The following is a 10947-nucleotide window of genomic DNA, read 5'->3' on the forward strand; positions in this document are numbered from 1 at the left end:
GCTATTACCTCCTTGAGAAAACCTTTCTTAGTAGCCCCCATCCAAACTCCAGCCTGGGACAACTCTCTTCTGGATTCCTCAGCCCTATTTTCCTTCTGTCACAGCACTGATCCCCTGAATTGTCCCTGCTTGTCTCCCCCTAGACCATGAGCTCCTTGATGGTAGGGTCCTGACACCCAAGTTCTTAGCGCACGGTTTGAAAAATATTAATAACTATTGAATAAATAAACTCAGACATGTGAAATGACTTGCCTAAGGTCACACAAGTAATAAGTGAAGAAGCAGAGAGTCAAACCCAGGTCTTTCTGACTCCAAAACACTTGCTCTTTACCACTCCAGTTGCTTTTGATTGGCCTGCCTAACCCAACATCTTTCTTTCCCTCCCTGACCCCCAACCTCCCCACCCAAGGACTGAGGAGGAGAAGAAAGACTGGGTCCAGGTAACATCCAAGAAGGCTCTGTGGTAGGGGGCTGGAAGAGCACTAACAGGTCTCCTAGGGGGTGGTGGATTCTCCCCTAAAATTCACATCTGACCAGAATGGGCCTGAACACCTGCCTTCCAATGAACATTACCATGCCCATTTTACAGATAAGCAAACTGAGGTCCAGAAAGTAAGCAGAAACTCACCAATTCGTCCTTTAGAAAGCTGGCTCCTCTGAGGGTGTAACCCCATTGAGTTAAGCCCTGTAAAACCTTAATCCCAAATAGAAGCCAGGAAGCCCTTCTGAGGTTTTTTTCAGCCACTGATCCCCCTTCCCCATTTCATAAAGAGAACTGAGACCTGGATTTGGAGAGACTTGCCCAAGGTCATAGGCCTAACAAGGGGAAGAGGTACACCTAGAACCCAACTTTTCTGACTCCAGGCTAGGTTATAGGATGGTGTGATGAGGGTGGAAATGGGTGGATTTTGAGGTGTTCTGACCTCTTATTTCTTACACCTCTGCCCAGGCCATCAACTCCACCCTCCTGAAGCATGAACAGACGCTGGAGACCTTTAAACTGTTGAACTCGACAAACAGGGAAGATGAAGACACCCCCCCCAACTCTCCGGTAAGAGTCCCTACCACCTCCTCCTGCACTGGGACCCCTTCTAGGCCTCCAAGTCCTCACCTTACCTCGAGATGCTCCTCTCCACTTCCCAGAAAGTAAAGACCAGAAAGGCAGTGCATGACCTCAGAAGCAAAGTTGGTAGGGCCACAGGGAAATAAATCACTGGGGAAACAAAGGCCCAGAAAGTACTGACTTGTCTTCAGTAGCAATGAGGTAGAGCAGAGCCAGGACTCAAAGGCAGGTCTTCTGAATATTATCTGCTGCCTCCCAGTGATGATCCAAGCCTTGGGGCAGGGGCAAGGGCTGAATGAACTGGACTGGGGAGTAGCTGTCTCTGACCTGGGACCTGGCTCTCTCCAGAACGTGGATCTTGGGAAGCGGGCACCTACGCCCATCCGAGAAAAGGAAGTCACCATGTGCATGCGCTGCCAGGAGCCCTTCAATTCCATCACCAAACGCAGGCACCACTGCAAGGCCTGCGGGCATGTGAGTGTTGGGAGGCAGGGGCCGAGCTAGGGAGTGGACAGGCTGGCAGCCTGAAGGCCCACTTGTGAGTGGGCACCCTCTAAGTGGGGGGAGGCTGCGAGTCTGCTGTGGGAGTTGGCATACCGAAGCAGGAAAGGCTCGCTGGAATCAGGCTGTTCTTGCCCACTTGCCACCCCAGGTGGTTTGTGGGAAGTGCTCCGAGTTCCGGGCCCGCCTTGTCTATGACAACAACCGCTCCAACCGTGTGTGCACTGACTGCTACGTGGCCTTGCATGGGGTGCCCGGGAGCAGCCCTGCCTGCAGCCAGCATACACCCCAGCGCCGGAGGTCCATCCTGGAGGTAAGAACCAGGTCCCCAACTAACCCGTCCACATCGTCCAGATGGGCCCCACCCAGTGTGACTGAAGCCTGGGCATCTCTGAAACCTTAGGAGTCCATGTGCATCCATTGAATAAGTGACCCAGGCTTGGAGTGAGTAAAATGAGTCCAAGGATGAATAAAAGAGTAATTTTTATTTAAGTGCTTTAGACATTTCATCTTCACCATAATTTATCAGAGTCCAGAGTGCTACCCTTCACAGTAATTTATCAATGCTATTACTATCCCTATTTTACAAACAAGAAAACTGAGGCCCAGGGAGGTTATCTGCCCAAGTTACATAGCCAGTTAACTGGCAGAGCTGGGATTTTTTTTTTTAACAAGTTACCCTTTTTTATTACAAAGTAGGATATGTGCACTGAAGGAAATTAGACAATATAAACAAAAATAATAAAAATACCATATTCCTTCAACCTAGAGGTTACCACTATTAACACTTGTGCTTCCTATCTTTCTAGGTGTGTGCACATATGTACATTTTTGGGTTTTTTTAACTAAATTAAGGTTTTTAATACTTAAAGAATGTTTACTCTGTGTCAGACTCTTCTAAGCACTTTGCATATATTAATTCATTTAATCCTTACAATAGCCCCCAAATGCTCTTCCAAGTAAGTGTATTTCCATCTAGGGCTGTGATCGCTACCCACCCACCCATCCCTTTAACTACAATGCTAGTTTGCCTCTCACTGAGTGTAGGGAATGGATGTGATGAAAGAAGGAAAAAAGATCAAGTGTAAATGCGTAAATGACTTGTGGAATAAATGGACTGGTGGAAGAAAGAATGCCTGACTGGCATTTAGGTGTCTCTGCTGAGAGCTATACACCATCCCACCAACCCTTAGAGGCAGCAGCCGTGGCCTGAGTCCAGCAGACAAGCCTGGCTTTGAATCTCGACTCTGACTCACTGGGTGACAATGGGCAAATCACTCCTGCCACCTGAGCTTCAGCGTCCTCTGAATATTGAACATGGGAATAGCAATCCCTAAGCTAGGGGGGTGTTGAAGCCAAAAGGAGCCAGGCTAGGCCTCCTATCAACATTGATGCCCTCTCCATGTCTCTGGCCACAGAAACAGGCCTCAGTGGCTGCGGAGAACAGCGTCATCTGCAGCTTCCTGCACTACATGGAGAAGGGCGGGAAAGGCTGGCACAAGGCGTGGTTTGTGGTCCCTGAGAACGAACCCTTGGTGCTGTACATCTATGGAGCCCCTCAGGTGTGCATCCTATTCCTTCGGGTCCTTTCAGCCACCTGGAAAAACCAGGCTGTTCTCTTTCCCCTGGTCCTTGAGATCTCCTTGGCCTTGGAGGATAAGGTGAACCTAAGGGGAAATCAGAACCCCTACCCTTGGGAGACAAAGACCAGCTAGAGACAAGGAATGATTGCAGGTCAACATTTGTAGACAAAAGTGGGGTGAGTTGGGGGGGTGGCTAGCTTCCTAGAGGAAGCTGTAATGGAGACAGGGCACTGCTTGGTCCAATTTGGTGTGGGGAATAATATGCAGATGGGGGCAACAGCCCAAAGGCCTGAAAGCATTATATGCTAGACTAGCCCAGCTGGTTTTGGGTGTGGAAGGCAACAGGTATTTGAACCAGCCTGCATTCTAGTGCAGCTTCCTGTAGCTCAGTGAAGCCACGGAAGGTTCTCAAGCAGGGGAAGGAAAAGAGGGGTTTAGCAGATGCAAAACCAGTGAGAAGCCCAGCCCCAAGGTGACCCCTGGCTCTGTACCTGTTCCCCAGGATGTGAAAGCCCAGCGCAGCCTGCCCCTCATTGGCTTTGAGGTGGGGCCTCCTGAGGCTGGAGAGCGGCCTGACAGACGGCATGTCTTCAAGATCACCCAGAGTCACCTGAGCTGGTACTTCAGTCCTGAGACAGAGGAGCTGCAGCGGCGCTGGATGGCTGTGCTTGGCCGGGCAGGCCGTGGGGACACGTTCTGCCCAGGGCCCACACTGTCTGAGGACAGGGAGATGGAGGAGGCACCGGTGGCAGCTTCAGGAGCCACTGCTGAACCCTCTGAAGCCCCCCAGACCCGAGATAAGACCTAGAGGGTTTGTGGGGAACTGGGGCCCCCTGCCCCACACTCTAGCTGCCCATGTCCAGTTGGGGGCCCCAGCCCCCTCCCTCCCAGCTCAGTCAATACTTGAACTCCCATCATGGGCACTTTCAATCCTGAATGCTGGGTCTTGGGTTTTTTAATTCATCTTTTCACAAAACCTGGGCTTTTAAAAAAATATTCCTACAGTGATGTTAATTTTTTTTAAATCCTTTCCCTAGGGAGGGTGGGAGCTGTTGCTAGACCTGCCTGAATTAGGCCGTTTTTCCCCATCCCCTCAATACCCTACAGATCCTGCCTCCACCCAATTCCCCCCAAAGCACCGGAGGCAGCATATCTGGATTCAAGTGCCAGCTCTGCCACTGACCCCATGGCCCTGGCCCACCCCTGCCCCCTCAACCAGTGTTTTCACACATATGATGCTATGTGGGGTGGTGACCAGACCCCTCCTGCCTCTCCCACGGCTTACAGCTTCTACCTGGCCCCAAGGCTACCCAGTATTTTATCGTCCAGACCCATGGCAGGGCCACCGGGCAGGACAGGGGAACGGGGGGAGGACAATGAATACTCTGTTTTGTTTTTTAAAGAAAAATACAGTTTATTTCAGGCTTATGGAAACTTTCAGAGCGCTGCTGTGCTCCGTTCGTCCTTCTGTCTGTTTGTCCAAAGTACCAGGCTGCTGGGGTGGGCCCAGAAGCCATACCCTTGCTGAGCTCTGAAGCTCAGCTCCCAGAAGGCTGACTCCAAGGCTATTCACAGGTCAAGCCACAAATTGAACAATAAGGTATTATTTATTGAGGTCTTAAACTGCATCCCAGAACTTGGATGGGATGAGAAGTTTGGAAGGAGGTTAGAAGAGACAGAAAACAAAGCCCAGGTCCCCCAAGCTCACCACCTAGCCAAGGTCTTAGACTTCAAGAAGGAACCCAGGGCTGGAGGCTAGACTGCAGGAAGAGAGCATTCCTGGGGGGTTCCAATTTCTGGGCAAGGGTACAGAGCTGCTCTGGGAGGGGGGGACAGGGGGTAGGGAAAAGAGGGAGAGGAACCACAACTACCTTCATTCACATCTTCATCTGATCTCTCCATTTGCATGTTCATCTCACCATTCCTGACCCAGCAGGAATATTGTTTCTCCTGCTGGTCCTCTCCCTTCACAAATCCACCTGCCTACTATCAATCAGCATTTAGCTTCTCCTTCAGTCACTCCCACACCCACTCATCCCTCCCTCTTCACAATGACTGCACCCAAGAGGCACTTTACTGGGAAACCCAGCCTTATCACTCGGATAGTAACTTCAGGCCCTGGTGAACCAGGTTCCACCACCCCAAGACCAAGGACCCCAGGGCTCTTCTTCCCCTGGAGGGAACTACACAGGGGAACAGGGAGAAGGTAGAGATGGGGCAACCAGTCCAGAGGTCCACGACCCTCCAAAAAAGTCCCCAGTCAACTAGCAAGCAAGGGCCCAAACCGTTTCCAGCCCCACTCATTTCTTTCTCCGGACAATGGTCCAGCCATCCTCCACTATATCCTCTTCCTTAATAGTCTGGGAGCCTGGTCCAGAGGGTTCAGGCTGGGGGCAGATACCATCTGTAGCTGCCCCATCATTCGTAGCTGTGACCTGGAGAAGAAATAAAGCAAAATACAACACCTTCCAGCTGTGGCCAGTGGAGACCCAGGCTCTCCTCCCAGCTTTCCCAGGATTGGCTATGTGACCTTAACAAAAGTTTCTTGCCCTCTGTGGATAATATAACCCCCCATCACTTCCCTGTGAAATTAGCTGATCTCCCAGGAAACTGAAAACATCTACATCTCCCCACCCAAGAGGCACCTCCTTTACCTCCATCTCCTCCACGCTGTTTGCATCATCCTCACCCTCATCAGTCTCTTTGGCTGCTGCAAGTGCAGTGGCTCTGACTCTGCACTTTCTTTGGGTGATGAGAGAGGCCATCTCCTTCAGAGCATCCTTATCACCCCTCTGGAAGTGGTGGAACATGGTCTGCAGCTGCTGGCTCACCTATCAAGAAAACAGTCAACCAGCCTGGATTTTCTAGACAACCTACAATACAACCAGCCCATGTTTGCAGGAAGAGTGGGGGAGGAGTATGGAATTTTCCAGAAGAGAATGGGGCTCTTTCCTTCCCAAGGAGTTCACTAATGAAGCAACCACATATGAAGGGTTCAGTAAGGGCCTGAAGCATTGAAGGAGGGCCTCCTAGCAGGGAAGACATTAGACTAGGTTTAAAAGACAGAAGATGTAAAAAGGGAAGGCAATCCCAGCAGAGGAATTGATGTTAACCAGAGCAGGGTGGAAATGTACCTGGCTTGACATGCCCTTGAGATGGGGGTTAGGAACAGACCTAGCTGAGAAAGATGTATGGAGAGAAAAGAGAAGAGGTGGTGTTTGGAAAGGTCAGGGAGACTAGACTTTTTCCTTTAGGCAACAAGAAGTCATAGAAGTTCTTGCACAGGACTCAAGGAAAGAGTGGTTATAGCCAAGAGTGTTGGTCTAAAACAGATAGTTGGGGAGAAGACTGCAGGCAGGGAGATGGCAGCTGTATCCGCGATATGCTCACCTGGGGCAGACTCCCATCCTCCACAACCGTATCAAACTCGTTTGTCATGAGCTCCCCGAGGAAGTCCTCCACCTCATCTAGCTCCAAGTCAGCTGAGTAGGAAAGGAAGGGGCTCTATGGTCAAAGACCAGCCAACTTCATCACTTCTGACTGTTATTCTTCCATACCTACTTGGTAGAGCCACATCTGGTTGGTGGGTAAAGGTTCACACGGTGAGCCTTTTATTTGCTGAAATGCTCTACACTCCAGGTTTTAACATGATTTAAAAAAAAAAACACTAAATAAAATTCCTAATTTCCAATACTTGCATCCTACCAAGCCCTCTATTCCTGCAGCATCCCATCCACACTTGCCATCTATCATCTGGCCGATTTTTAACCAGCCTCCTCTCTATGTGACCTTGAGCACATTACTTATTCATTGCCAAGCCTCAGTTTTCTTATCTGCTAAGTGAGGCTAATAGTAACCTCCTTGAAGGTCTACTACAATGAGTCATCCAAACAATGCCTAGCACAGGGAAGACCCATAATCATGTTAATTTCCAACAATCAAAGGCTGAAGTTTTGTGAATGTAAAGACTCTTCACAACCATGGCTCCAACAATACAGAAGGCCATAGACCAATGGGATAGGTTAGAAGAAATGGATGTAAGCATCTGCAACAATGAAATCATCACAGCCTTGACATCAACATCCCATGGTATGACTTTGGTGGAGCCCTCCTCTGTAGGCTTCAGTTACCTTATGGGCCCATGCTCTATTTTTTTCTGAATTAGGAAGTCTTCCACAAAGCTCCTTGCTCTCTCTTGCCTGTGGCAGAGCTCATTCACCCCCTTGGCTCTCCCTACCACTCTAATATCTCCCAGATCTGTCTCCAACCCAGGCTACTCTCCACCTGTGCCACAGGTACCTCAGACCCTCTATATCCAAAGTCAGACCCACTACTTTACCCTTCAAACTTACTTCTCCTTCTCCAATGTTCTATTCCATGAAAGGTACCTAATCCACCCAGAAACCTGCCTCCTTTTCCTTCCCCCTCTGCAGCCAAACAATTTCCAAGGCCCTAATCCACCCATTCTTTCCCATGACTATTGCCATTGCCCTAGTTCTGGCCTCATCATTTTCTAGACAGAAACAGTCTTCCCCTCTCCAGTCTATGCTCCATAACGACTACTTCCTGAACTTTCTAGCCAGCAAACCTCATACTATCAGAACCTGCTCATGAATTTTTTATCACCTACTGCAGTATTTCATATTTTGCTTTTGAAAAATGACTGTCCTGCTGGGTTTTAAGGGAAGCTACTCAGAAAAAAACCAATGAAACAAAGGTAAACAGGTTTCTTTCCGGTGACTCTTATCCTTGTCCAAGGCTTTATTATGTTAATGGTTACTGTGACTTACGTAGGAGCTGAAGAAAAGAGCTTTTCTTATATAATTTGAAGAAGCTTTTTCTTCACTGAACAGCTAACAAAACTAGTCTTCTATAGCATGCACTGTGGCAAACGCTGGCCTAGAGGACAAAATCAAAGGCACATAAGGCCTTCTATGTCTCACCCTTTTCCAGGGGCCTCCCCCAACCCCCAGCTTCATTCTCCACCACTCCTCCCTCCCACACACACACAAGCACACACACCCTTACTCCAACACTGAGCTCCCTCCCACTTTCCAAATATAACATCTAATCTCCTCATAGCACAGAACTTATTTCTGAGTGTTGCTCTCTCTGCCTCCCCCACCCAGTTAACCCCTTTTCATCCCTTAAGACTCAGCCCAATCACCACCTCCCCCTAACAATCTCCAAAAGAAGCCTCCTCCCCAGTCTCATATTAACCAAGAACCCTGAGCTCCTCTTTATTAGAACACCTCTCACCCTGTGTATAAACGCCAATTTACTAATCTGGATCCCTCACTAGATGGTAAACTTCCTTGAGAGGAAGGACTCTCTACCTTATGTCATCTCCAAGGCTAAAAAACTAATTAAAGAATTCTGTAAAATTCATACCCAGCTGAAGACCCCCTGCAGGGCCCGTATTTTTATACGACCCTCAAGGCACATCAAAGGCATAGATCTCTGCTGTCCAAATAGTCAAATGTGGTTACTGAGCACTTAAAGTGTGGTTACGCCAAATTGAAATGTACTAAAACTGTAAAATACCCACTTTTGAACACAATACCAAAAAAAAGGATGTAAAACATCTCACTAATAATGTTTTATACTGATTACATGCTGAAATATTTTGAATATACTGAGTTGAATAACATTAACTTCATTTGCTTTATCAAAGTGCCTGCTGAAAAATTTTAATTTACTTGATATGACTGGCATTATATTTCTATTGGACAGCTCTGGAGGGGGAGATACTTTTACATCCATTTTACAAATGAGGACACCGAGTCTCAGGGGGTAAAATGACTTGTCCAACGTGATACCATGAGTCAACGGCATTCGAACTCAGGATTCTGATTTCAAAGTCTGTGTTCATTCCACCTCGCCCTCAGGTACCAACCGACAATTGCTCAAAAGTAAGTGAGGACTCGCCAGGACCGGCTTCCTCCCCCCGCCCACCCCCTAAACCTCCCCCGCCCCACAACACACAGACAAGTTCTAGCGCCTCACATTCACTCACCATTGCGGAAGAAGTACTCCTCCACTGCACCCCCCAGCCACTCAGCTTTCTCCTGGCTGTGCACACCCCCGAAGCCGTTCTCCACAGCGATCTGCGAACACAGGCCCAAGCCCACCACGTCAGCCCGGGAGCCGACCTGTGGTGGCGCAGGAATCCCCTGCTTACGCCGGCCAACTAACTAAGCCTCAGGTGGCTCGCCCGGCCAACTTCTGTTCTATCTCAGTCCCTAACCTCTCTTTCAGCCCTGGCCCCACTCACCTGCAAGGCGGGCCAAGCCTCCAAGGCCGCGCGGACTCCAGCTCCGAAAAGCGCTCGGGAATCCTCAGCAGCACCCGCCATCATCCGGCCGCCCACCACGTGATGCCCAGGCAGACCAATCCCTGCGCAGCACCGCCCAGGCAGAAAGAGCCGGCAGCCGAGCCTGAGAACGCAGATTCGCCTTTCCGCTGATCTGGCAGCAAGACTAAAGCAATAGAAAAGTCTGTAGAGCAATCGATGACACCATCGCTGTTACTCACAAGTAATAATCAAATCTAAGGAAGCCAGAAGTGGAGGACATGTGGGACCATGAGTTCCGGACCCGTGAGTACTGCACAGAAAAGATGTGGCGAACTTATTAAAGATACAGATTCCAGGCCCTGGGACAGAATAAGCAACCTCAGGGAGCGTAGTCTATAAATCTGCCTTTAAAAATGCATCTTAAAATCTACAGAACATTCCACCCAGCAACAGTACAATACACATTTTTCTAAAGTGCACAAGGAACATTCTCCAGGACAAACCATATATTAAATCATAAAGCAGACCTCGGTAGATTTAAAAGGGTTGAAATCATACAAAGTATGTTCTCTGACCACAATGGAGTGAAATTAGAAATCAGTAACAGAAAGAAATTTGTGAAATTCACAAGTATGTGGAAATTAACACACTTATAAATAACAAATGGGTCAAAGAAAAAAATCACAAGGGAAATCAGAAAACATCTTGAAATGACTTGAAAACTGAATCACAGCATACAAAAAGTATGAGATGTGGTGGAGGGTATAGCTCAATTGATAGAGTGCCTGGTTAGCATGCACAAGGTCCTGGGTTCAATCCCCAGTACCTCCAGCAATAAGTAAATAAACCTAATCAACCCCCCAAACAACAACAACAAACAAAGATAAAATTATGAGGTGCAGCTAAAGCAATGCTGAAAGGAAATTTTATAGCTGTAAATGTTCATATTAAAAAAAGAAGAAAGATTTCAGATGAATAACCTGAGCTTCCACCTTAGGAAATGAGAAAGAAGAACAAACTAATCCTAAAGCAAACAGGAGGAAGGAAATAATAGGGAGAAAAGAAATGTAACAGAAAATAGAAAAATAATAGAGAATATCGGTGAAACCAAAAGTCAGGTTTTTTTTAAAAGATCAACAAAATTGAGAAACGTTTAGTAGATTGACTAAAAAAGAGAGAAGACGCAAATTACTGAAATCAGGAATGAAAGCGGTGACATTGCTACCAACTAGTCAAAAAAGCCCATATATTGTATGATATCATTTATATGAAATGTACAGAGTAGGCAACTCTGTGGAGATAGAAAACAGATTAATGGTTGCCCAGGGCTAGGGGAGGGTGAAAATAGGGCATGACTCCTAATGAATATGGGCTTTCTTTTAGGGGTGATGAAAATGTTCTAAAATTAGATGTGGTGATGGTTGCTGTTAGGGGCTGAGTTGTGTCCCCGCCCCCAAATTCATATGTTGAAATGCTAACTCCCAATACCTCAGAATGTGACTGTA

At 47.9% G+C, this 10947-nt stretch overlaps 2 protein-coding genes across 2 annotated transcripts in view; one reads left to right on the forward strand and one right to left on the reverse strand.

Annotated features, from left to right (window-relative positions):
- Positions 1 to 4587, forward strand: part of FGD1 (FYVE, RhoGEF and PH domain containing 1) — a 36148-nt gene extending 31561 nt beyond the window's left edge. Inside the window, exons 13-18 of the mRNA XM_010970834.3 lie at positions 410 to 440; positions 950 to 1051; positions 1412 to 1537; positions 1716 to 1877; positions 2983 to 3126; positions 3650 to 4587. Of these exons, the coding sequence (XP_010969136.2) occupies positions 410 to 440; positions 950 to 1051; positions 1412 to 1537; positions 1716 to 1877; positions 2983 to 3126; positions 3650 to 3955 (871 nt within the window). The 3' untranslated portion in view covers positions 3956 to 4587. The remainder of the gene's footprint in view (positions 1 to 409; positions 441 to 949; positions 1052 to 1411; positions 1538 to 1715; positions 1878 to 2982; positions 3127 to 3649) is intronic.
- Positions 4588 to 4735: 148 nt separating this feature from the next.
- TSR2 (TSR2 ribosome maturation factor) lies at positions 4736 to 9577 on the reverse strand. The gene is made up of 5 exons (XM_010970823.3): positions 9422 to 9577; positions 9164 to 9254; positions 6538 to 6629; positions 5802 to 5978; positions 4736 to 5582 (listed from the first exon to the last, which is right to left on the reverse strand). The coding sequence occupies exons 1-5, from the start codon at positions 9503 to 9505 to the stop codon at positions 5448 to 5450; spliced, it is 579 nt and encodes a 192-aa protein (XP_010969125.2). The 5' UTR covers positions 9506 to 9577; the 3' UTR covers positions 4736 to 5447.
- Positions 9578 to 10947: the final 1370 nt, after the last annotated feature.

Source organism: Camelus bactrianus, chromosome X (assembly GCF_048773025.1).
Source record: "Camelus bactrianus isolate YW-2024 breed Bactrian camel chromosome X, ASM4877302v1, whole genome shotgun sequence".
Taxonomy (NCBI): Eukaryota; Metazoa; Chordata; class Mammalia; order Artiodactyla; family Camelidae; genus Camelus; species Camelus bactrianus.

Coding starts and splice junctions, on each gene's coding strand:
- TSR2 (XM_010970823.3), bottom strand. CDS start 9,505: ATGATGGCGGGTGCTGCTGAGGATTCCCGAGCGCTTTTCGGAGCTGGA. Junction 9,255..9,421: donor AGGCTTGGCCCGCCTTGCAG/GTGAGTGGGGCC, acceptor CTGTGTTCGCAG/ATCGCTGTGGAGAACGGCTT. Junction 5,979..6,537: donor AGGATGGGAGTCTGCCCCAG/GTGAGCATATCG, acceptor TTTTCTTGATAG/GTGAGCCAGCAGCTGCAGAC.